Source organism: Trifolium pratense, linkage group LG4 (genome assembly GCF_020283565.1).
Source record: "Trifolium pratense cultivar HEN17-A07 linkage group LG4, ARS_RC_1.1, whole genome shotgun sequence".
Taxonomy (NCBI): domain Eukaryota; kingdom Viridiplantae; phylum Streptophyta; class Magnoliopsida; order Fabales; family Fabaceae; genus Trifolium; species Trifolium pratense.
The window spans coordinates 22007170-22035139 of NC_060062.1; the positions used below are offsets into that span (position 1 = coordinate 22007170).

At 31.6% G+C, this 27970-nt stretch overlaps 4 protein-coding genes and 1 long non-coding RNA gene across 5 annotated transcripts; 3 read left to right on the plus strand and 2 right to left on the minus strand.

Annotated features, from left to right (window-relative positions):
* Positions 1-122: 122 nt before the first annotated feature.
* Positions 123-4581, plus strand: LOC123919474 (receptor-like protein kinase). Its single transcript, XM_045971395.1, has 2 exons — positions 123-3340; positions 3440-4581. The coding sequence occupies exon 1, from the start codon at positions 526-528 to the stop codon at positions 2962-2964; it is 2439 nt and encodes an 812-aa protein (XP_045827351.1). The 5' UTR covers positions 123-525; the 3' UTR covers positions 2965-3340; positions 3440-4581.
* Positions 3028-5174, plus strand: LOC123922290 (receptor-like protein kinase). The gene is made up of 3 exons (XM_045975019.1): positions 3028-3340; positions 3440-4013; positions 4862-5174. Exons 1-3 carry the CDS (start codon positions 3028-3030, stop codon positions 5172-5174), a joined length of 1200 nt encoding a protein of 399 aa, XP_045830975.1.
* Positions 5175-11152: 5978 nt separating this feature from the next.
* LOC123919481 lies at positions 11153-13378 on the minus strand. Its single transcript, XR_006813220.1, has 2 exons — positions 13252-13378; positions 11153-11385 (listed from the first exon to the last, which is right to left on the minus strand). It is a non-coding gene; the product is annotated as an uncharacterized LOC123919481 (long non-coding RNA).
* Positions 13379-17982: 4604 nt separating this feature from the next.
* Positions 17983-19250, minus strand: LOC123922291 (ribonuclease Oy-like). The gene is made up of 2 exons (XM_045975020.1): positions 19060-19250; positions 17983-18501 (listed from the first exon to the last, which is right to left on the minus strand). The coding sequence occupies exons 1-2, from the start codon at positions 19237-19239 to the stop codon at positions 17983-17985; spliced, it is 699 nt and encodes a 232-aa protein (XP_045830976.1). The 5' UTR covers positions 19240-19250.
* Positions 19251-23583: 4333 nt separating this feature from the next.
* LOC123919477 (lipid droplet phospholipase 1-like) lies at positions 23584-27945 on the plus strand. Its single transcript, XM_045971397.1, has 10 exons — positions 23584-23762; positions 23869-23936; positions 24506-24576; positions 25467-25709; positions 26555-26718; positions 26813-26868; positions 26978-27030; positions 27120-27216; positions 27498-27595; positions 27699-27945. Exons 1-10 carry the CDS (start codon positions 23653-23655, stop codon positions 27768-27770), a joined length of 1032 nt encoding a protein of 343 aa, XP_045827353.1. The 5' UTR covers positions 23584-23652; the 3' UTR covers positions 27771-27945.
* The last annotated feature ends 25 nt before the right edge of the window (positions 27946-27970 follow it).

The window sequence follows — 27970 nt, forward strand, 5'->3', positions numbered from 1 at the left end:
AGACGAGCATAATCATTGACATGATAAGGTTTAGCAAACAACTTTTTATTTTTTGAATAATCAGAAAGAGAAAGATATAGGACCCTACACTGAAAGAGAAAACTACAACCAATAAAATTCTAATGGCATACAGAAGGAAACACAACTGTGGTGGAGGATCATTCTCCACTCCACGACAGACCACAGACTATCCCTTATGACCAAGATTTCCCATTCACATTGCAACTCTACCAAACAACTTTAATATGATATGTCAATTAAAAACTGTACAATCATGGCCACAATCATATCAACAAGATGAGAATTAAATGAACTAGAGAGGTCATACAAGGAACATAAACATGAATGAGGTTAGCATGTAGTTTCCTTGTCAGTTCCTCAAGATAGCTCAGTTTTAATCTCATAGTAGACACCTCAAACAACAAAACAATCTCATTCATCAGTACTAAATTTTTTCATTGGAATGTGATAAGGTAAGTGCTACTTATTCTGTTGAAAGTTGCAACCTACAACCTTGACTAATAAATGACATATAGAACTAGTTTTAGCAGTAGAATTGCTACCCTCTTGTTATTGACTATTTCCTTCTTGCATGGTGCTACTACTCTTACCTCTGATGGGTTGACTCTGTTGTTATTGATGAGAAAGTGGACTTCTGTTCCTCCTCACATCAATTCTAGCTGGAATGCTTCTGATTCCAATCCATGTTCATGGGTTGGTGTTCAATGTGACCATACCCATAACGTCATTTCCCTTAATCTCACTAGTCATGGGATTTTTGGTCAACTTGGACCAGAAATTGGAAACCTTTATCACTTGCAGACCCTTTTGTTGTTGGGTAATGGTTTCTCAGGAAAAGTGCCTTTAGAGTTAAGCAACTGTAGTTTGCTTGAGAATTTAGATCTTTCTGAGAACAGATTTAGTGGAAAGATACCGTATAGTTTGAAAAAGTTGCAAAATTTACAGTTAATAAGATTGTCTTCCAATATACTGACTGGCGAAATTCCAGATTCTTTGTTTGAAATTCCTTCCCTTAAAGAAGTGAGTCTACACAGTAACCTACTTAGTGGTCCTATTCCAACCAATATTGGAAACTTGACAAATCTGTTAAGGTTGTATCTATATGGTAATCAGTTGTCAGGGGCTATTCCTTCATCTCTTGGTAATTGCAGTAAGCTAGAGGACCTTCAACTGTCTTTCAACCGTTTGAGAGGCGAAATTCCAGTCACTATTTGGAGAATTCCTAGTCTTGTGCACATCTTGGTTCACAACAATAGCCTCTCTGGGGAACTACCTTTTGAAATGACAAACCTTAAGTATCTAAAAAATATCTCATTGTTTGAAAATCAGTTCTCAGGAGTCATACCTCAAAGCTTGGGAATCAACAGCAGCATAGTGAAGTTGGACTGTATGAATAACAAGTTCAGTGGTAATATCCCACCAAATCTTTGCTTTGGAAAGAATTTGCGCGAGCTCAATATGGGAAGAAATCAATTTCAAGGTGGCATACCTTCTGGTATAGGAAGATGTGCAACTCTAAGGAGGTTGATTCTCAATGAGAATAGTTTCAGTGGACTTCTTCCCGAGTTTGAAAGCAATTTGAATCTGAAATACATGGACATGGGCAAGAACAATATTAGTGGACAGATTCCATCAAGTTTGGGAAATTGCACAAAGCTCACATACATTAATTTGTCATGGAACAAATTTGTAGGGCCAATACCATCAGATCTTGGAAATCTTGTGAATCTTGTGATTTTGGATCTTGCTCACAACAACTTGGTAGGTCCTTTTCCACCTCAGCTGTCAAATTGTACTAAAATGGATCGTTTGAATGTGGGATTCAATTTCCTAAATGGATCGTTCCCTTCAAGTTTAAGAAGTTGGACAGGCATAACCACATTGGTATTAAGAGAAAATTACTTCACAGGAGGTAACCCGGGGTTTTTGGCAGAATTTAGCAACCTTCGCGAGTTACAACTTGGTGGAAATTTGTTTGGAGGCAAAATACCTCGAACAATGGGAACAATGCACAATCTGTTCTATGGATTGAATTTGAGTGCTAATGGCTTGTCAGGTGACATTCCTGCAGAAATTGGGAAGCTTAAACTGCTGCAAAGTCTAGACATATCCTCAAACAATTTGACAGGAAGTATAGATGCTATTGAAGGTCTTGTTTCATTAATTGAAATCAATATTTCTTACAATCTCTTCAATGGTTCTGTACCAACAGGTCTAACGAAGTTATTGAATTCCTCACCATCTTCATTCATCGGTAACCCTCTCCTTTGTTTCAGTTGTTTGAGTTGCATTGAAACTAGTTTTGTTAATCCATGTGTCTACAAATCAAGTAATCACAAAAGCATCAGTACTGTTCAAATTGTGATGATAGAACTTGGATCCTCGATATTTATTACTGTTGTGATCCTAATAATAATTCGAATTTATTTCCTCAAGATGTCATGTTCCCCACTGGTGATGGTGTTGAAGGCTATGGCTAAATTATACGATTGCTATAATTTTGGCAGAGGAATTGTGCATAACAGCCAGCAGGGCCGAGAATCGGAAATGGCGTCTGATCTTAAGCAACAGTCTGATATTGAAAGAGGAGCTACACTTAGCCAACAGTCTTACAATGAAAGAGGAGCTGCTCCGGCGTCCGAGTTTAGCAAATGGTCCTATTATATTGAAAAAGGAGTTGGAAGGATTGGAGTCACATATGCTCGAGAATTCAATATCTCAGGCAAAGAGAAGTCGCGTACCCTTAAGGATGTAGTGTTGGAGGCTACTGAAAATCTAAATCAACGGTATATTATTGGCAAGGGAGGACATGGTAATGTGTACAAAGCCATAATTGGTCAACAGATTTTTGCTGTAAAGAAGGTTGAATTTGGACGGAACAAGAAAAAGCGGCTAAGTATCATACGTAATGAAATTGAAGTCCTTGGGATGTTTAAGCATTGAAATTTGTTGAAACATGCAGACTACTGGATTGGTGAGGAATATGGTTTAGTCTTATGTGAATTCATGAAAAATGGAAGCCTTCATGATATTTTGCATGAAAAGAAACCACCACCACCGTTAACATGGAATGTTCGGTGTAAAATAGCTGTTGGAATTGCTCAAGGACTACTATATCTGCATTATGATTGTGTTCCACGAATAGTGCACCGAGACATAAAACCAAAGAACATACTTGTTGACGACAATATGGAGCCTATCATAGCTGATTTTGGCACTGCCCTATGCAAGAAGGTGTTTGAGGATTCTAATAGTCATTCAACAATCCGGAAAATGCTTTCGTCACACGTTGTTGGTACTCCTGGCTATATTGCACCGGGTAATTAACTAACAATTAATGGTGATTTGCACACCCCTTTCATATTTTAGTTATGCAGAATAGTATTCTCTAACATGTTTGCACTGTCCTCTGTCACAGAGAATGCATATGATATTGTGCCGGGAAGAAAGTCGGATGTATATAGCTATGGAGTTGTTTTGCTCGAGCTATTAACCAGAAAGAAACTGTTAGTCCCGTCTTTGAATGATGAGGCAGAGGATACCCCCTTAGTGATCTGGGCTAGATCTGTATGGATGGAAACAGGCAAAATTGAGAAGATTGTTGATCCATACCTTGCAAGTGAATTTTCCAGTTCAGTAGCAATAGCCAAGCAAGTTGCTGCAGTCCTTTCATTGGCATTCCGATGCATAGAGAAGGATCCAGGAAAGAGGCCGAACATGAAAGGTGTTATTAGCATTTATAATAAGAACTTGTTTAAGCTGAGGCGTGATGAGGTTCAATATGTCGATGTGCTTGCAATTAAACTGATGGGAAATGGTAAGTTGCAGGCAGACAAGTTTGTTCGGATAGCTTCTCTAATTGTTCCAAAAATAACCTATTCTTCGCGTAGTTTAATCTTCCTTTCCTCTATCACTGGTCCAATACTCACCAAACCTTTCAACTGGTTTTTCCTTTTACGTTGGGGTCAATATAGGCATCTGCAGAAATCCTTGTACTCACAGACCAAATCATACTACTCTATAACTATAAACACTGATCAAACCGAGGCCACTGTCCAAATTAGTGTATAGTTGTGGCAAAAATTCCAAAGGTAGGCGCCAAAAGCGAATAGAGCACTTCAGAAATTGATGTGGAAAGATGGTGGATTGTATGTGACTGCAGCACATTGGTATTGAGGGAAAATGACTTCATGGGTGGTATACCGGGCTTTTTGGCAGAATTTAGCAACCTTCGCGAGTTAAAACTTTGTGGAATTTTGTTTGGAGGCAAATTCTTCGATCAATGGGAACATTGCGCAGTCTGTTCCATGGATTAAATTTGAGTGTTAATGGATTGTCAGGTGACATTCCTGCATAAATTGGGAAGCTAAAACTGCTGCAAAGTCTAGACATATCCTCGATCAATTTGACAGGAAGCATAGTTTCTCTTTGAAAGTCTTGTTTCATTAATTGAAATCAATATTTCTTACAATCTCTTCAATGGTTCTGTACCAAAAGGTCTAATGAAGTTATTGAATTTCTCACCATCCTCATTTATGGGTAATCATCTCCTATGTGTTAGTTGTTTGAGTTGCATTAAAACTAATTATGTAAATCCATCCTCATTTATTTCTTCTGTAATGGTTATTATAATTCTAATAAATCTCCATAGAAAGGAATTGAGAAAGGCCTAAAATCTTAAGCAACGGTCTTACAATAAAAGTCGAGGAGGAGGCGCTGGATTCATATATGACTATGAATATGGACCTTCGATCTTAACTGGAGGGAGATGTCTTACATTGTTGAGCGAGTGATGGAGACTACAGATCGAGAACCTAAATGATCGGTATATTATTGACAGAGGAGCACATGGTGTTGTGTACAAAGCCGTGATTGATCAACTGGTTTGTTCTGTAAAGAAGGTTGAATTTGAATGGAACAAGAAAAAGCGTATGAATATCATGCGCAACGAAATTGAAGTCTTAGAGAAGTTTAAGCATCGAAATTTGATCAAATGCTATGGCTGCTGGATTGGAGATGACTATGGTCTAATCTTATCTAGATTCATGGAAAATGGATGCCTTCATGATACCTTGCATGAGAAGAAACCCCCACCACCGTTAACTTGGAATGTTGGGGACAATAACTTTAATAAGACAAAATTATTGATTTAAAAATATGGTTTTATATCTGAAAGATATCAATAACATAAGACAATAACTTTATTTAAAAATATTGTACGCTTCATCTAACTCAATAATTTTTAAATCAATAACTTGGAATGTATCTATGTGTACAATAATGGTTTTATATTTTAAGCCCTACTAACAGAAGCAGCACACGAGCCGTTGCCACATAGGGCAATATAATTTTAAGATTATTATTTCGATGTTGATGAGATTCATCAGAGATTGCAAGAAAATCCCACGAATGAATATCATAAATCTCGGAATGTGAGATAGAAAAACCAAAAAACCCAAAATAAAGGGTTGAGTAATTTTTTGAAAAAACACTCAAATCCATCGTGCCAATTAGCACTGCATATTGAAGTTTATGATTATTATTATTTTTGAAGTAGAGGTTTATTATTTTTATTGTTCATAAAAGTTGAAAAATTCTTGGATTGAGGGTCATATTAAATCCAAGTATAAAACATCTGTCCATTAGTGATATCTAGAAACATTCTTGGATTGAGAGTCATATTCAATCCAAATAATTTTTTATTTTAGCTAAAGTAATTTTCTATTTTGGAGGAGTAACACAAATGTGCGTATGCACGCTCGCATATATGCATATAAACTATTAATTATATACTGAAGACAATATTCTGCTAATTAAATTCGATGTAATTGTACACAGAATGCAATTCTACCTATATTATGCTAATTATTGCTAATACATGGTTCTGGTCATTAGGAATCAAGAATTCCATATAGCATACAAATACATAATTTCTTTCACTAAATCCCTAAAATTTTTCAAATAAGATGAATAACTTACACATCACAATAAAAGATTCTAACAAATTTCCACTTATATATTGTTAATAAAAGTTATTATTATTATTATTGTTAATAATTAGAAAGTAAACTAGCCCTATTTTATTTTTCTGTTTTTATCTATTTTTCTTGTACAATCAAAGTGCTATAGTGGTTTGTACTATAGCACTAATTATAAATTAATTATATATATTGGAATTTATCAGAATATTTGTGTTGATAAAAATTTAGCATTACCACCTAAATTTAGCGTTACCATTTTTTTTTATGGACATATTAATTTTAACTTTAAACTTAGTTGTTGAATAATATTGATAATAAATGAAGGCAAAGATGTATAAAATGAAGTTATGTTTAGTAGTATTAGATTAGATTTTGAATTTATAGTTTATATGGCAAGAAAAATTCTGACCTTTTGCGCCCATTATATTTTACTATATATTTGTATTATGTTTTTACAATGGCAATATCCAACAAAACGGACGAGAGGGATAGTGTAGCGTGGGTCCTCCATTTGGGGAGAGTAACACAAATGTGTGCGCATGCATGCACGCACACTCGCATGTATGTAAACATTGAATAAAGTGTTTTACCAAATAAATTGAACAAGTATGTTGATATTATGAAGTGGAATTTTTAGATGTCATTTAAAATTCCATAAATTTAACTTTTCAAAAAGACATAAACATAGTATAGTTCTAGGCATCTTGGAAAATTAGGATCCAAAAGACATTCAACAAATTTTTAAAAGTGTCACTTAATATATACAGTTGAATCAGAATAAATTTATACTCCAACTAAACTGACACTTTGCATTTATGACACTGGATAATTCACAAATTTTTATTGTATATTGTTTATGAATATATAAACCAAGGATATACTTGTAAAAGTCGTCTATATTTTATCGACTAAAAGATAGTCCATTAAACTTGTTGTCTTCAGCCCACACACACTTCCAATCTCTTCAAAATCAATTTTAGCCGACGTGAAGCTTCAAATAGCAGCTTCATCTAGACTTGTGTTTAGAGAGTAAAATCAATTCTCTGTGACTTTGCCAAACATCTTGTAAAAGTGAAACATCTTGTCCGCTTCATAATTTTCCTAAGTGTAAGTTTTTTTTATATTTCTCTTCTTCTTCTTCTTCTTCTAAACTTAAAGAATGAAAATCATTTTCCTTTTTTCAATTTTCTTTGTTTTTATCACTTCAATAAAATCATCAAAAACTTCTCTCCCTTTTCATTATTCAACTTTTAAACAAAATGATATTTCATTGTTTGGTGATGCAACACTAAACAATGGAAAAATTAATTTAACAAAATTTGGAAATAATTTCACACCTTCACCAGCTGGACCAGACACAGCTGGTCAAATGGTTAATAAAGATGTTTTAACTTCTTCTTCCTCAATCTCTTATTTTACAAATTTTTCGTTTTCTATTTCTCAAGTGTCAAATCCTGGATTTTCAGGATATGGTTTCACCCTTTTTTTTTACTTCGAAACCTTTGGAGACCAAATATCCACCCGTTGGAAGGTTTGGACTACCAAAGAGTTTCTTAGCATTTGTTATTGATACCACTGTAGGTGAGGACCAAAATATGGTTGCTCATCTTAGTGTTAGTATCGATAACACTTTCAAACCACTAAAATTTGTTCCTATTAGTGATCAATTTCTACCTATCACTAATGGACAAATTTTCTATACTTGGATTGAGTATGACTCTCAATCCAATAATTTTTCAGCTTTTATGAACTATGCAAATGAAAAACCTCAACATCCGGTGCTATTTGGTACATTGGATTTGAGTGTTTTTTTTTAAAATGACTCAACCCTTTATTTTGGGTTTTCTGCTTATTCTCTTCATCATTCTGAAATTTATGAGATTCACTCGTGGGATTTCCTTGCAATCTCCGATGAATCTCATCGACATCAGAATAATACTAATATTATAAAAATTGTATTGCCTATTGTGGCTGCTATTATAGTGCTGCTTATTTTAATAGGGCTAGTTTACTTTTATTTCGGATCCTTTAGTATATGTTTATGGAGTTTAAGCATAGCCGGCCCATTCCACCAAGTACCTAAAGGAAGAGTGAAAATGGTGCAACTTAGAAGAGATTAGTTTTTCTAGTTTTGTAGTAATTTTATTTTTCTGTTTTTATCTATTTTTCTTGTACAATCAAAAAATTCTGACCTTTTGCACCCATTATATTTTACTATATATTTGTATTATGTTTTTACAATGGCAATATCCAACAAAACGGACGAGAGGGATAGTGTAGCGTGGGTCCTCCATTTGGGGAGAGTAACACAAATGTGTGCGCATGCATGCACGCACACTCGCATGTATGTAAACATTGAATAAAGTGTTTTACTAAATAAATTGAACAAGTATGTTGATATTATGAAGTTGAATTTTTAGATGTCATTTAAAATTCCATAAATTTAACTTTTCAAAAAGACATAATCATAGTATAGTCCTAGGCATCTTGGAAAATTAGGATCCAAAAGACATTCAACAAATTTTTAAAGCAAGACTTTATGGGTGTGAAGGAAATTGCATCTACTTCTATTTTCAAAGCAAGACTTTTTGTTTCAGATTGATCTATCGAGATAATTTAAGAAGGAAAAAAATATATATAAAATAGTCCCCGACTTTACAACTTGTTAGACATTTTATTTAAAATGACTAAAGAATTGCACATTGAGAAACTAAAATAATTGTTTCGCTGATAATTTAATTAAGATTTATTTAAAGAGGTTACCTCCCTTGATGAATGTTTTTTTTATACGCAACAATTAAGAATACAAATTAAGGATCAAATTATTAAGATGTTCAATTTCTACTTAATAGCTATCGGTATGTTTGATCAACAAAATAGTTTTTATTCTTTTGTTATTTTTAAAAGGGATAAATATGTTGGTGGTCCCTGTAAATATTCAAAGTTTTGTTTTTAGTCTTCTAAAAAAATTTCTTCGATTATAAGTCCTCAAAAAATGTATGTTTCCACAATTAGTCTTGCCGTCAAATGCCATTAACGGAGCTGACGTGGCAAAATTTAATACTAAATGTGTCAAGTGACATACACGTGTCAATTTTTAATACATCATATCTTTATAGAATATATATATATATATATATATAGAGAGAGAGAGAGAGAGAGAGAGAGAGAGAAACGTCATTTCCAAGAGAGCATGTGTGACCATGATTCTTACCACCGAATCATTTCCAAGAGTAGAGTTTAATCGTATATCTACCAGTTGCTCAGCAGAAGTGGACTGTCCAGAGAAGATAAGATCACTGCGAGATAACCATATGGACCACACAACAACATGCCAAACTAAAGTCAAACATTTTTTGGCCTCTTCCAACTTTGTTTCATTAGTGAGTAGTTAATTTTAAGTATACTACATGCCAACATAAATATTTTATGTGATTCTTTTTTGACAAAATATTATATTTGATTTTAGTGTCTTGTGGTAGTGATAAGATGAGGTAAATTCATCTCTACCAATTGCAATTGGTAGTGGTGAATTTCTGGTAATCTTTTTTATTATTGGCATGGATTTGTTTATGTATTTGGATATGATTTTATTTCATTTTTAGGTGAAATGACATTTACTATTTGTTCAGTTAAAGAGTAAAAATAATTTAAGCTACTAAATTTGGTTTAATGGTAAAGAATTTAAGTAGTATGCATGAGATCTTAAGGTTCGATCTTTGTTGACTATATGGTAAACAAAAAAAGAGTATTAATAATTTTGAAATAGGATTTGGTCTTTTGTTGTTGTTGTTGTTGTTGTTGTTGTTGTTGTTGTATTTGAACAAAACCCCCAAAATATTATTTTATTTTATTTTAAGCATTGGTTTAATTGTTTTGGTTCAAAGTTAACGACAATTCTCATGGACACGATATCTTAATTACTACTTGACGATAATTGTATACTCGCAATTTATCTATCAGTATAGAAAGATTATTTTTGTGAGTGTTATAAAATAGTGAGACTAATTTTTAGAACACATTGAAATTAATTTTATATATATATATATATATATATATATATATATATATATATATATATATATATGCCCTATAGGCTGTAGACATTAATTTTAACTTTTTTATGGGCACATTAATTTTAACTTTAAACTTAGTTGTTGAAAAATATTGACAATAAATGAACGCAAAGATGTATAAAATTATCAATATTATATTTCTAAGTAATTTCTTGAATTTTAGACAAAGCCTAGTGTAATAGTCTTTCCCCAACTTACTATAATGTAAAAAATTACTGTTGCTCTTTTACTCTCACCTGCTGCTTTCAAAAGCAACTTCCCATTATTTACTCAAAGATCGATGCACCTACCGACTGCTTCTATGCTACAATCTATAGACTATAGAGTTATCAAATAAGTGTTTTGAATGCAACTTACTAGTTAATTTCTATACCAGTTGCCAACTAGAGTGCATATCATAATACAACTACTCTATCCTTCTTCACTTCACTACTATACTTCAGCTAGAGTGCAAAGTAATTAAATTTTGTGTTTTCATTTTTTAATAAAACTCTTGTTTTTTGATATATATTTTTTTAATAAAGAAAAGAAATCTCCAAATATATGTAAAAATATTTAGTATTATTTCTCAAAATATTTTCCGTAAAAATAATTTCTCAGAAAATTATTTAGTATTATTTAATTCACAGAAACTTTTTAAAGTCAACATTAGTGAAAGTAAATGAGCAACAATAATTTTGGTAGTTGAAGTTAATTAGTGTAGTTATACATATACTACTCTGTCCCAAAATATAAGGGAAAATTGGTCAAAGAAAGTTGATGTATTTGGTTAAAAATTTGGACTAGATACATCAACTTTGGTTGACCAATTTTCCCTTATATTTTGGGACGGAGGGAGTATATGATGATGACCAATGACCATGACATGAAGAGGTTTCTGTTACATTAATTATTTCTGCCGCTTCTATGCATGTGATGAGGGTGACACAATTCCTATTAACTATGTACGTAGTATGGTTTTGATTTTTATCTAGACATATGACTTTTGTAACACCCATAATTTACCCTTTATTTTATTTTCGAAAAAGTTAATTTCATTTATTTAATAAGGATTTCACACTTACTCCAATTAACTAATTCCTCAAATGATTAAAAATCATGCAGCGGAAAATACAAAAATAATATAAGTTTCAAAGTCCGAATTGAAAATACTGAATCAAGTGACATAACTCAATTGTTATAAAAATTTAACAACATAATTAAATAAAGGTTTCTCCCAACAACATCCTAACAGAGCGACTCCAAATAAATAGCAAAGCAACAGCTATCCGAACACACCATCTATGATTCGTCTCCTACCTGAAAATCTACGGTTGCACACCGTAGGGCCAAGCCAGAAGGGGGAATGTAAAGGTGAGTCAAAATACATCAAGAAAGTAACTGAATTAAAATAAATCAATAACTAACAACATCATAAACAACAAGATCACCTAAGCGGATGACCGCGCACATTCATCAGTCAACCACAATCATCAATCGTTAATTAAATAAAGAGAAATAACAACAACATTTAAATAAAGAAATATAATTAAAATGCATGCAATGCGTCTAGACTCGCTACATGCATGTGGTACCAATAGCAACGTCATTTCCGATTTTACATCATGGAGGATCAACATCATTATGAGCAACGTCATTTTCAACTTCATTAAGCAACGTCATTTTCAACATCATATATACAACTTCAATAAGCAACGTCATTGAACACATGAATGAATGCATGTCATGTTATAATAAGCAACGTCAATAGACAACATCATTTAACAACTTCAATAGACAACTACATCATCATTATAACAACATAAATAAACAACGTCGATAAACAACTACAACAACAACGACAATTACAACATCATAATTTCGGCACAACTCCAACATCATTAAACTAGATAATTCAACATCGTTATAACCACGTAGCTCAACATCATTATTCAACAAACCAACAAGTCGACAACACAATTACTATAAACGAACAACGGCTTAAAACAACATCGATACACAACAATTAGTAGTAACTCGATTACAACGCCAACTAAAATTTAATAACTCAATTAGTCATTCACTCCTCTCAGGACAACAACTTATTACTCGTCTTAACAGAACCTTTAACCAAATTTAACTCGGTTTAGTTTATCAACGAAAGGTATGAATTTTAAATCAATTTAATTAATAACAATTGTGAAATAAATTCAAATCCTTAATATTATATAAAACCAGGGAGAGTGAGATACACCAGAGGGTTCCAAAATATTCAAAATACCCTACATAGAATTTTGGGAAATTTGCACGAAATTATAATATTTTTAATCACCTTTTTACTCCAAATAATTAATTAAAAATAGCTACGAGTGTCCAAAAATTACCAAATAGGTAACAAAAGTTCAAGAAAATTATTTACTATTTTTCTGTAAAAACAATTTTTGAAAACGGGTCCTCCCTGCCCTCCCACGCGCCCTCACGCGCCGGTGCTGCGAGTGGGCGAGGCCATTCGCGCACTGTTCATCATCTCCTTCACCCGGTTGCAGGAAAACGGGTCACGACGACCCGCAATTTGACCCGGTCGGTTCTCCCTCATTTCTCAACGGAAATTGACGTTCTTTATACCGTTTTGATCGTCATTGAATTCTAGGAAGATACCCGATATTTATTTTTAGAAAAGACACTCGAATCGAATGTTTTACATAACAAAAGCTTCACACGAATTTTTTTAAAAAAAACTTCATTAATGGTTGTTCAAAAGCTTCGGTTTTGATATCCTTTTGACTTAGAAAGATCCCATAATCGTTTTAGTAATTGTTTAGACTCTTGAAACAACACAAAAACTCAAGTTTCATGGATTAACAACTCAATCCTATTTTTCTCAACTTTTATGATTTTAATCTCTTTTCTTTAAACCTCACCATGGATGAAACCAACGAAACCCACACTCAGAATCAGTAACAACCAAGACACGAATTTATTCAATTAACAGAGTACATCATCATCATCATCATCATCATCATCATAGTAGCATCTCAAATTCAAGCAAAATCAAACAAAGACAACAAAATAACATCAACATCATCATATAATAGAACTAGGTAGTATAAGAACAACTCAAACACACACACAATAATAAATAGAGCAAATATGCCTATTGAATTTAGAATTTCAAGAGTATAAAGCTCCCTTACTTGGAGTGCAGTGAATTCCCTATATTGAGGTTAAACTCTTCCTTCCCTTGCTTCTCTTCACTCTCCCACGAGCTCTTTCTCTTCTCTCACTCACTAACACTATTTTTTGTGTGTTTGTTTTTGTTATGAATCATCATACTTCTTCTATCAACTAATAATGCCAATAGACAACTACATTATTATTATTATTATTATTATTATTAAAATGTGACATTATTATTATTATTATTATTATTAAAATGTCCCCATGAGCTTAGCTCAATTGGTTGGGACATCAGCATTTTATATGCAGGAGCCAGGGTTCGAACCCTGGACACTCCACTTATCCATCTTTAAAGGTGGAATTTCAAGCCACTAGGCTACCTGACCAAAAAAAAAAAAAAATTATGTTTCTTCCCATTTATCCCTTTCTCTATCATTTTTCTATCTACACCACCTCTATGCTTCCAACACCTTTTTATTTTATTTTTTAATTAGCAACGTCATTATTTTTATTTATCAATTATTTAAATATTCGCCACAAAATAATTAAATAAACATCGTCAATCAACACCACATAAACATCGTCAATCAACACCACAATAAGAAAATCAACACCACAACAACTAAATAATTAAATAAAATGAATTCTAATTTTTGGGGCGTTACAACGTCAACACCATGAATGTAAAAGAAACCAAGGATATAATTGTAAAAGTCGTCTAAGTTTTATTGACTCATGATATCCAATGTTAAATAGTAAAATTATTAATTTTTCTAAGTTATAAAGATAAATAATAGTAGTAAATATATAATACTATATAACTCATGATTTCAGTTTAACTCAGTGTTTTAATTTCTTAAAAGTAAGAATAATGATCATAATTTCATATTCGAACTTCAGGTCATATATATAATATAATTATTATAGGATACAAAAGACATTCAACAAAATTTTAAAAGTGTCACTTAATATATACAATTGAATCAGAATTAATTTATACTCCAACCAAACTGACACCATGAATAACATGTTTTGCATATTTATGACACTAGATAACATTCACAAATTTTTATTGTATATTGTTTATGAATTTTGAAAGTGTATGTATAAGGAATTTGTGTGGTAACTAAATATGAAAAATTTGTGAATATGAGAAATTAATTAGACTATAAATTTGAATTTAGATATTAGTATTTAAAATGGTGGAAATCTTTGATGTTTTGAATTAGGGTACTTATGAACAAACCGCAGTCACCAAATTTACATATGATTTTATGAACAATATTTTTAAATTATTTTATTATTTTATAAACTCTTTTTAAAAAATATTTAAAAACACTTTTTTAATTTAAAAATGCACATAAACAATTTTCAGTCAAAAAGTTAAGAGACTGCAAAATGCAAAAGCAAGTAAACATGCGAGCCAAAAATTGAGCAAATAAAATTTGAATGGTCAAAATTGAGCAATTGTAAAAAGTTAAACATGTTTTCAGATGAAGTTCATTTTTTTAAAAACATCATAAAAAATGGGAATGCCCTTTTTTTTGAAACATACCATAAAATTATCTATTGAGTCACTAATTAGAAAATTCTTGAAACATATGGATCCTTATAGTAGATTTTATATAGAGGATAATTTGCATTTAAAACACTTAATAAGGCACACTCAATCACTCTATATTCACGGTAGGTAAATAATAGGTAAGTGGGTGGTGCATGGAAAGTGATTTTGGAATTTTCTGCAACTGCAAGTATGTTGAGAGACTTTAAATGACCTGCAATAGCATATATAGCAAGTAATTTGGCATAATATAGTTGCATTGCATGAGATAAATATTAAATATAAAACTGGCGGAAACTAGGATGAGTGTGACACAATTCCTATTAACTAGTATGGTTTTGATTTTTATCTAGACGTATGTCAACACCATGAATGTAAAAGAAAATTATTAATTTGTCTAAGTTGTAAAGATAAAAAATAGTAAATACATAGTGTTTTCTTAAAAGTCGAATAATGATCATAATTTTATGAATAAGTGGAAAAAGTTTGATATTCCATCTTCAGGTCATATATAATATAATTTTTATAATTTGAAAAAAATTTAGGACACAATTTACAATTCTAGTGGTCAATTTGCAATTTTTAAAAAATATATATATATAAGGATCAATTTGAAAATTTTGAAATATATGAGAGAAATGAATTTTAAATTCATAGCTTTTAAGTGTCATTTTTTTTATGGGAATTTTTTTTTTTGGTATAATTTTTATGGGAATTTTTAGATGTCATTTAAAATTCCATAAATTTAACTTTTCAAAAAGACATAAACATAGTATTAGTCCTAGACATCTTGGAAAATTAGGATCCAAAAGACATTTAACAAATTTTCAAAGCAAGACTTTTTGTTTCAACTTAAAGAATTTAGAGTCTAAACCTACCAACATTTTTTGGCCTCTTCCAACTTTGTTTCATTCAGTGAGTAGTTAATTTTAAGTATACTACATGCCAACATAAATATTTTATGTGATTCTTTTTTGACAAAATATAAAATATTATATGTGATTTTAGTGTCTTGTGGTAGTGATAAGATGAGGTAAATTCATCTCTGCCAATTGCAATTGGTAGTGGTGAATTTCTGGTAATCTTTTTTATTATTGGCATGGATTTGTTTATGTATTTGGATATGATTTTATTTTATTTTTAGGTGAAATGACATTTACTATTTGTTCAGTTAAAGAGTAAAAATAATTTAAGCTACTAAGTTTGGTTTAATGGTAAAAAATTTAAGTAGTATGCATGAGATCTTAAGGTTCGATCTTTGTTGACTATATGGTAAACAAAAAAAAGAGTATTAATAATTTTGAAATAGGATTTGGTCTTTTTTTTTTGTTGTTGTTGTTGTTGTTGTTGTTGTAATATTTGAATTTGTGTTGAACACGTACACTCCTCCTCCTCCTACTACCATCATCTTTTCATCCGGCGCCACCGTCCACCACGCCGTCCATCACATATAGGCGGTATCCTCCTTCCATTCTTCTCCACGCACACACAACCTCTCTGACCAAACCTCGTTGTTGTCCTCTCTATTCCCTTTATTTTAACAGAACATGCTAAAACAGTGGATTTTGAATATGCGACAAGTATAGCTAATTATTAATGAATTATTAATTTTTGACAAAGTTTCGATGAATATTAAAATCAAGGTAAAATTTGACATATTATGTACTAGTACTATGCTTCATAAATTTCATTGAAAGATATTGAAATTCTCCCACCGAGGTTTGGTCACGAGGGTGATCGAGGCGGTGAATGGTAGTGTGTGGAGAAGAATATGGAGTAAGAATGCTGTCTCTATGACGGACGGAGACCGGAGGCAGGAGGCAGTGGCGAAGCACATGATAAACGAGCTGAATATGAATTTTCTATTCTAATTCCGCCTTGAGTATATCAATAAGTATAATAGTTATAATTGTAACTTTCGATATCTAGCTCAGTTAATCAACTATAACAACATTACGGATTATGGCTCAATAATAGTATTTGTGATTATAACTAACCCTATGTCTTAGAATTGGATTCCATAAATGAGTTTATTACATGTCTCTCAAATAAGAAGTTTATGTCTAGCGGTCCCTAAATCAAAAGATTAATTTCAGAGTTTCATGTCGAGAAAACATTAAGAACGGGAATAAATCATAAACATAAAAAAATACTTCAAATATAAGGAACCAAATCACATATTTACATTAAGATCACAAATAACTAACCAATTAGTTTGGTTCAGTTTTATTTTTGAAAAACACCAAAAATCGAACCAAACCAAACCAATTGAGAATTGATTGGTTCAGACACTAGATTCACCAAAAATTGATTCAAACTGGTCCAATTACACCCTAACTGTGGTAGTGATTGTTACTATTTTGTTTTATACCTGTCCAGGGTTGTTTCTATTTTTTAATCGACTTTTCTTATGTGATTGTTTGTATCACCTTTGGAGTTAGATTATATGGTTATATTGAAGTGAAAATGTATATATAAGATGTAAGAAGTAATCTCAAAACTTCAAAATTATAGAAAGAAAAACAAAAATATGTATAAGTGGTTCTTTATACACTACAAGAAAATTGCTATATACTTGCGGCTACTTTTAGTTACGCTCAGCTAAGACGTGGGTATAAGAAAATTTGTGATTGTGAGTTTGTGACCGTAATCTTGTAAAAGAGGAAAAAAAATTACTCCTCAATATTAAAAATATTACTTTTTCTGACCAATTTATTTTCCTTCTAACTTTGTCTTTTAATTCAATTTATTGACTACAGTCACATGTGATGATTAGCTTTGTAGCTAGTGTGTATGTCTAATTAATGAACATGGTAACAAACAACCACAAAAAAGAAAATAATTTTTTTAGACAAAAAAAAATGAAAAGAAAAGAATTTGGTTACATGTAATATTATTCGTATACCTCTACTCATCACTTAAACAAAATCCTTGTTTCTTTTATCTAATTATTTATAGTTTTACTGTTTCATCAGTTTTGACTTTAAGTCGAATTGTCTCAACTTTTTTTAATCATCATATATAATTTATTAAAATACTTAATCATATGCACAAAAAATAAAAAGAGGAGAGCTAGGTATATTAAACACCTGCTAAGCAGAATCCAACACACAAACATAATTTATAACTAATGCAAAAAATAAAATAGAAATTACAATGAAATATTTGAAATCATACATAAAGAACTTTATTCATTACATAACATTATAAACACTATAAATAACATGATCAAGAAGTACAAATTAATGGAATTAAGATCAGATGAATTTTTTTTGACCAAAAGATCAGATGAATTAGATGGCCATTTAAGTTGTACTCCACAATCAATGTTTAAGTGCTTATATGGACAATTAATTAACGATAAATTACGAGCATAACATATTCTAATTTCCATTAACTCTGGAGGGTTAGATTCACTGCACTCCAGTTGAGGTGCTCCAAGATCATTAGTTATGGAATCAATAATTTGTTGTGTGTTATATAATGTTGTGTCATTAGGCATAATATTATTCTTGGTGAGTATCTTCATAATATCAGCCTGTGAATTTAACCTTAATGTTGTTTGAAAATAGCTTATTTGATTATGGAAAATGTCCAAAGAACATTTTCCATGTCTATTCCATTCCATTTCCCATAGTGAAAAATCACTTTCACCATATTTGAAATTTGGCCAATCATTCTCTAGTCTATTCACAATTGGTTCAACCTTGAAAAAAAATAACAAATAAAATAAATGATTATAAGTTGATTACTAATTTATTTTTAAGAATTAATTAAATGATTAAGTTGATTAATTAAAAACTAAAAAGGCATTAATATATTTTTAATTATGCAAATATATGCAATATTTAGTTTGAGTGTTGTATAAATTAATTTTTAAAAACAGTTTTTAAAAAACAAAACAATTATAACCTGTGTCAGAACTGACGCCCGAACCAGATTAAAAATGGTGGTAAACACCAAAAACAACTATAACCAGCAATGTTCAAAAAAAACTATAACCAATTATATTTTTTAGTTTTTAAAACGATAAAATTGGAAACAGTTTTTGAAAAGAGGGCTTTCAAAACATATCCTTAATATGTAGTATTCATTTTGAATCTTATTTCAAGGGACATTAAAAAAAATTAAAAAAATTACAAGAATTAATTTTAATATGAATTATTTTTGCCAAAATTAAAACAAAGCATAAAAAAAAAATGTCTAAGATTCTATATTAAAACAAAACATAAAAAAAAAAAATGTCTAAGATTAAAAAACATACCATTTCTGGTTTTAAATTGTCTCCCTTGCAATTTACCGGATAGGGTGGTTTCCTTGCACTTGGCCATAAACCAAGGATCGATAGATTCTCAGGAAGATTTTTCACACAATTGTTTGGTGGCTTACAAGTGGTGATTGGCCACTGCAAAGCTAGGACTAGAAATTCGTAATCGTAACACATAGTGGTGGGTAATAATAATAATAATAATAATAAGAAAGATTTTAAAATTAGAGGTGTCATTTTTTTTTTTTATATGGAGTTAGCAAGCAAGGAAGAAAAGCTTAGAATTGTTTTCCTCTTAACTTAGAGAGAATGAAAAGAAGGAAACGGTGGTTTTGAGTTGAGACTGAATGATAATGCAATTGTTGTGTTATACTTATATGATATATTTCAAAACGATGCACCGACGGTGTAAAATGATTTTACACGGTCAACAAATATCAACAATGTTTTCTGCCACATCACCTCACTTTCTTGACATGACATGGCAAAAAGATGATTATTTATTGGACGATCGTGTAAAACTATTTTACACCATCAGTGAATACTATGAATTAAACTCATTTTAAAATTATATATTTATTTTTATTAACTCCTATTATTATTATTATTATTATTATTATTATTATTATTATTATTATTATTATTATTATTATTAACTTTTTACCAACTACTACACCTAAGCATGTGCCTTGTCATTTGTTGGTGAACAAATATTTAAATTGGTTTGTCGCAAAAATAAATATTTTTTCATTTATTTGTCACCCATTTTTGCTCTATGCATGCTTTAGTTATTATTTTGAATCACCTCTGACCTTCCCACTTGCACCTTATTATTATTCACCTAATTAATATAGTAGATCACTTTGTTTAGCATCATTACTTGAAGTAACACGTTGTAGATTTATCCTAAACAAAGCTAAAAAGGAGAATTATTATTTTTAAGGAAATATATTGAGAAATAATATAAAAAAGTATTTTACGTATAAAAACAAAAAGATTTATTAGAAGATGGGGACATGGGAGAACTTGGAGATTTCTTTTCTTTATAGTCTTTGTTGTCCTAGGATAGGATAAGCATGAGTTAAAAATAAAAATAAAAAAAAAGCACGAGTTTCCTTCACTTGGGGTTGGAAATGAGTGGGTGGGTTACAACGGTTCTTTTCTTTTTCAAAATTTCACTGTTTTTAATTTAATGTAATTAATTAGAGAGGGGAGGGATGAACATGACATGAGCAACTGCGATAGACCTAAAAACCTAGTACTGTATATCCATCCTACTATTTCTATCAATAAAACCCTCTACTATTTTATATTTTTATTTTCATGTTATTTTTTTATTATAATTTTTTTTCTTCATGTTATTAGCATATGCATTCAAATAATAATTGTATTTCTTAAAAAATATATACTGAAATGAATTGTATGATATATTAAATTGATGATTTTTATTAAATAACATTGTAAATTTCCTTTCAAAAAAAATTGAAATCAATAATATTTATACCGCTGATATATATCAATTAAAGTATTAAACTCTTAAAAAAAAAGAGTTTTTATTAAACAAAAAAACCCAAAAATTAACTTACTTTGCACTAAACTTTTTTTTAAAGTCAAATTATTTCATCTCATTAATAATAATGTTGAACCTTACAAGTCGGCTTACTTGAAGAGGTTGGTATTTTGGCCAAAGTTTGAATGTTTTTGGCTCCTTTGAAGGTTATAGTTGGTTTTCTCGTGGCAGCTCCTCCAAGATAGGATCCAAACTCGGGTTAATCTCTTTAGGCATGGGGATATTACCAGATCCTAGAGGTACCATCTGTGTACGGGGAGTGTTCGGTCCACTTGTTTGTTACGTGTACGCAGTCTTGTCCTTTGTGTGGTGTTCTACCGCTAGGTGGTTAGGTTGGGAGGTTGTGATACCGAGAGATTTGTTTGGTCATTACGATGCTTCTTTTAGGCATGAGGGCTTGTAGGAGAGTTTTGTATGGTTTTGACTTTAGTTTAGCATGTTGTTGTGTGGTCCATATGGTTATCTCACAATGATCTTATCTTCTCTAGACAGTCCACTTCTGTTGAGCAACTGGTAGATACGATTAAACTCTACTCTTGGAAATGATTCAGTGGTAAGAATCATGGTCACACATGCTCTCTTTATGAGTGGGAAGTAGAACCTATTTTGTGCTGGTGCCGATAAAGCGGAGTGGAGGGGTCAACCTTGAGTTACATCGTCGCTGATTGGGAGGTTCCCCATTGTTGATGATTGAACTTGGTTTTTCATGTCATTTTTTATTTATTTGTCTCTTACCTTTATTAGTTTTTTATTTTTGGTATATTGCTTATAATCTAAATTTTTTGTACTAAATCTTGATTTTTGATATTTATATACACACCAACAAAACACACATTAAACAAAGAGAATTTATAATTAATGCAAAAAGTAAAAAAGAATTTACTATGTAATATTTGAAATCATGCATAAAGAACTTTATTCATTACATAGCATTAGAAACACTCTAAATAACATTATCAAGAAATACATATTAATGGAATTAAGGCCAGATAAATTAGATGGCCATTTCAGTTGTACTCCCCCAATCGATGCTCAAGTGCTTATACGTACGAACAAATATAATGCTCAAGTGCTAAAACTAACTTAAATTTCTATATTATTTATTTAATTATCTAACAATTCTAATAAAAGACAAACTAATGTATCTTTTAAAACAAACTTAAACTTCTAAATTATTTATTAAATACAAGACTTAAATACAGTTTCAGTTTCAATCATATAAAATTTTCAATTATACGATTTTGACCATATTAATTTCAATTGTCCAATAATAACCCCTCAGTTTTATCCTCATTTACACTTGGTAATCTCATTTCAATTTTGACTTATTTTGATCAAATAGTGCTCAGGTGGCAATATTTATTACACATGGATGGTTGTATTTCACCATATAAAAATTAATAAATTGGTTTTATAAGATTAAAAGAGACAAGTTTTTTCTTGCCGTATTAAACTTATTTCTAGTTGATGTAATGTTTTTTCTTTTATGAAGAACTATAAATCCAAATTAACTTAATTCCACTTCTAAGAACGTTTTTTACAAGGAGTCTTTCTTGCCGGCCCTAAAACTCTTTTTGAGTTTCTTCTTCTTCTCTCACCCATAGAGGGGTGGTTTTAGGTCAATTTTTGGCCTAAAATCACCCCTTTACATTTTTTTCTTCTTGCTTTTTAATACAAATAAGTGATTTTCACATAGTTTAAGTCTTATAGTTTTGTTTTCATCTTTGCGATTTTATCCTTTGTTTTGATTTTCAGTATTGTTGTCCCGTCTTAGTGCGGAGTATTGTTGTCCCGTCTTAGTGCGGAGTATTGTTGTCCCGTCTTTGTGCGGTGTTCATTTGTTTCAGGTTTGAAGATTAAGGTTGATCCAGTGCAGATCCAATTAATGACTTTTGTACCATCAACGCTACAGATCCGGCGACATGAATGTTCCGGAAACTTCAATATAGTCAAATATGTAGGCTTTTGCAATATGCCGTTTGATGCTATTAACACGGATGCTGTGAGTTTGTTCGCAGATTCATCCTTTTTGTTTTTAGCGATTTTGATTTGTATTGTATCGATGTACTCTTATCAATTTGAATGAATGAATATCTTTTATTTAGTCAAAAAAGAGACAAGTTTTAAACCCACGACCGTCACTGTCAAAACGCATTAACTCACAACTAAAGCTGCGATGACTGATTCTTAGTAAACGGCGTTTCTATATATATATATATATTCTATAAAGTTTTCCTATAATTTTATCTTTTCCAAAAAAAAAAAAATCTATAAAGATATGATGTATTAAAAATTGACACGTGTATGTCACTTGACACATCTAGTATTAAATTTTGCCGCGTCAACTCCGTTAATGGCATTTGATGGCAGGACTAATTGTGGAAACATAAATTTTTTGAGGACTTATAATCGAAGAAATCTTTTTGAAAGACTAAAAACAAACTTTGAATATTTATATGGACCACCAACATATTTGTCCCTTTTAAAGATAACAAAAGATAGCTATTAAGTAGAAATTGAACATCTTAATAATTTGATCATGAATTTGTATTCTTAATTGTTGCCTATAAAAAAAACATTCATCAAGGGAGGTAACCTCTTTAAATAAATCTTAATTAAATTATCAGCGAAACAATTATTTTAGTTTCTCAATGTGCAATTCTTTGGTCATTTTAAATAAAATGTCTGATAAGTTGTAAAGTCGGGGACTATTTTATATATATTTTTTTCCTTCTTAAATTATCTCGATAGATCAATCTGTACAATTATGCGTAGACCTACATAAAATACTTTAGTTTAAAATCAAAAAATTTTGGATATGTTCCCGTGAGCTTAGTTCAGTTAATAGAGATATCGCACTAAATGTGCAGGAACCCGAGTTCAAATCCGAAAAACTCCATTTATTCTCCTTATAAATTTTCTAGCCATCTTGACAAAAAAAACTTGTCTTTACTCCTCACCTTTTCCGTTCTTCACTACTCTACTGCTACTACTACTACTCACCCTCTTCCGTTAACCCAATGGAGTACGACGATGATTCCAATTATTCCTCCTCCTCCTCCTCCTCGTCCTCCTCCTCCTCCTCCTCCGTGGACCATCTCATTGTCATGGTAAATGGAACGGGTGGAAGGTATTTTGACAACACTTCATACTATTATTTATTGTATTGTTGCTTAAAGTGAATGAATGTAGAATTGTAGAATAATTTCTAAATATTATTTTGTGTAATTCTGTAGTGCAAAAGATTGGATGTTTGCGACAGAGCAATTTGTTACAGTGTTCCCGGATAAGGTTTTTGTTCACCGTAAGACCATGTTTCTCTCTTTTCTTTTCTAGAAAATTATTTTAGTTATGTTATTTGTTTTTTTACTTTGAACTTGAAGCAACTGAAATTTGCCAATGGTATTTATGTATGTCTTTGATCTAGTTGAATATTTTATAATGACTAATTTGCATTACTCTTATTGATTGTGGAGATGGTTTTAAGAAATTGTTAAAAACAATGTATCCTAAATTTTTCACTATTGATTTGGTGCACTTGGAATGTTTAAATTTATTTTTCTTGGCTTTGTATAATGACCAATGAAACACGGACACTCCTCAAAGTAGGCACGTCTTGATGTTAGACCATGTGTCAGTGTCCGACACCGACATTTATGATTACATTCAATTATTCTATTCTCTTAAATTATTATTGGTGTTGACGTGTTAGTATCCATGTCATATCCGTGTTTGTGTCCATGCTTAATAAGTAATGACTATTGGGCCATCTACTATGCTAATTGCTTGCAATATTAGTTGATTTCGTTGAAACCAGGGTGACCTTTAAATTCTGCATATAATTTTACATTTTCCCCATCTTCTTTCACTCAGGTAGCAAACAGAATGTAGGTAAGCTGGCAAAAGATGGTGTGGACATAATGGGTGAGCGATTGGCAAGAGAGGTTAGTATCTAATTATATATGAGGTTTGTTTGATGAACCTCATGTCATGTGAAAATCAATATACTGTATCTTCACTAGGTTAGTTATCCTTAGATTATATTGCCATATAGTTGTGACATGTATGATATGATTATAAATGTTACTGTGTTTGATCGATGATAATCTTGAGTTATGTCTTAACTCTTAACATAATTTCTGTCACTGGTAAGGCATTACCTGTTGAAAGTTTTTATGTTTTATTTTTATAGGGCATTGATAAAATGTTAGTATTTTATACTTTTGTTTTTGAAAGAAATGTTATATGTGATGTATTGGCAAATAAGAAGTCGGCCTCTTGGTTATGCTAACTATCAGCCTGTATGGCGGGTTTTTCTGCCATATTGCTATTAAGACAACACAAAACGCCGATTTGATGGGATTTTGGCCCTCCACCATGGACCTCTATCCGCCATCGACAATACTCCCTCATTTGCACAATACGACATGAACATGAGAAGTTCTTAAAAACCAAAGATATCATATGACCCTGGAATTAATGTTATAACAAATCTATGAAACAATATATTTATCGTACATAAATGCATAATATTTGTGAAGAAATGCATAATATTCGTACATAAATACATAAATGCATATGACCCTGCATAATATATTTATCTTCATTCGCCATCGACAACACTGCCTCATGCGATCTAATATATAAGGCTTAAATATGTTTTCATGTCTTATTTTACCTTCATATAAACCAGTGTATATTAACCAAAGAAATGTAGTATTTGAGATCTTCACCCTATATAATTGTATATCTTTGCATTACATACACGATCTTTATTGCTATTACATACATGATCTTTATTGCTATTGAGAATTAACCGGGATTAAACTCTTAGGTCATTGAAGTAATTGAAAGAAAGTCAAATCTGCGTAAAATCTCCTTTTTAGCATACTCGGTTGGAGGACTGGTGGCACGATATGCGATTGGGCGGTTGCATAAGACACCTGAAATTGAACCTATGCAGAACTCGAGCAATGCTGAGAGTAACGCGGACTCAGTTGGTACAATATGCGGTTTACGGGCGATGAATTTCATAACACTTGCCACACCTCATCTAGGGTTAAGTGGCCATAAGCAGGTACCAAAATTGGATCTTAAACTTTACTTTATTTCCTTAATATAGTGATAGGGATTAAAGAGAGTATTGGCGATGTATTTTATCTTCTAGTGTGCTGGTAATGGCGTATATTCTTACCTCTGGTGTGTAATGAATGCCACACGATCCTTTGTCCCCTTACAGAAAATACATATTTTGTATTTTGGACTTACTTAATAAACACCAGGTGTTTGTAAAGTAAGATTTCAAGTATATTATTTTCACCATAAAGTCAAGGGTTAGAAATTTTGTGACTAATATGTCAGGCTACACCATGGGATTTGATATGTTTCATTTTAGTGGGCTTGGGGACAATTTTGATTGAAGAGTTAGATAATGAATAATAGATAAGGAAGGGTAAGGAAGCACATGATTTATTGGTCACATGCACCTATAATATTTTAACAAATTAACTTAAATGTCCTATAGGGGTAGGAACGTGTGTATGGAGTTGTTTAGTTGTGCTCTATTTTGAGTTTTTGGGTGCATTTGGTTATAACCTTAATGCAAGAAATATGAATGTGAGAATCTTTCCTCCTCACATTCTTTGGGAAGTGTTTGAGATATAAAAAACCAATTTTGTGCCTTCATGTAATAGTTTAAGAATTGGTTCTGGCAGCGTATCGACGTCTCAATGACCAAGTATTAACATAAGGTAGAATTTGCATATGCTTGTTGTCCAAGCTTTAGCGCAAAGGGTCTTACATGAAAAGGCATATTGGATATATGAAAACAGCTGCATTTCTTTTGTGGTTTAAGTTTGCACCACATAAGTTTTTGGTATTTTAATTATTATTTAAACTTGTCGACTGGTTTTTGAATTTCAGTTGCCAATTCTTTTTGGAAAAACTAAACTTGAGAAAATTGCAAGAAAGATTGCTTCTTGGACAGATGGAAAAACAGGCCGTCATCTTTTCCTTACTGATGGCACTGAGCAAAAAGATCCCTTGCTCCTAAGCATGGTTACTGACTCTAATCAATGTTATTTCATGTATGTTGTTTATCTATGTCCAGTTACTTTTTAATAGAGTTTGTCTCCTTTAAAGGATCTTTAGGTTTTTGAAATGACTATGTCTTGCTTGCAGATCTGCATTGCGTGCTTTCAAACGCCGGGTTGTATATGCAAATGTGATCAATGACCGTATCCTTTGTATATATTTCCTACATCTTTCTACTAATCACAAGTGTATTCAACTTTCTTATTTCATATACTACTATTTTAATTAGGTTTTCCTTTATAAAAACTTTAGATGTTGTTGGTTGGAGAACCGCGTCCATTAGAGGTGATATTGCACGCAAACAAGTATGTTTACTGACATTTTTTAATGCTATCTAATCGATTGAATAAGTCATTAACATTTACTGATGTAAAACTATATATTTGACTGATAGTGGGACGGTATCCACAATGAATATCCACATGTTGTGTACGAAGAGGATTGCCAAGCTTGCGACCCAGTGGAAAATAATAGATCTTATGATATACAAGGTATGCCCATTTTTCACCAAAACAAATGCAACGTGATGTTCATTTTATCTGCACTTGTTGTGTAACTTGTGATCGAGACATATTATAAAATATATCTCCAATTTTTTTTGCTTTTTTTGCTTTAAATTATAGTGCGTAGTCAAACCACGAGAAATGTGAAACAGTTTTGAGAATGATTCTGTCCTCTGAAAATTAAATGTTATATTGGACAATAGAGTCTCGTGTCTTCTATTTCTTCATGTTCAAGTTGTAAGATTTTTAACTAAAATGAACATATTCAGAGGAGATGCTAAAAGGTTTGTCGTCCGTGGCATGGGAAAAAGTGGATGTCAGCTTCAACAATGGCCTTGTTAAGTTTGAAGCTCATAGCCTCATCCAGGTTTGTGTCTTAATCTACTCTTGTTATTGTGTCCTTTTAATATTTGATATTTGACATTATCATCGATTTATTCTTCATCTATTTTACGCATGCTATTTTACAGGTCACACATCCATCCAGACATATAGAAGGCGCGGATGTGATCCAACATATGATTGACCATTTTCTTACCTAGTTTTTTGTTTCTATAATTCCTAAAAGAACCTGTTTAACTAGTTGTATCTTATGGACGTCATTTAAAAGAACTTGTTTGACTAGTTGTGTATCTTATGAACATGATAGCTTTGGTTGTGTGTGATATTCACTAGTATTTGGTTATGCATGTACAGAGTAAACAATATAAATTTTCTTAATGTTACACTTTTCTCGTTTTGA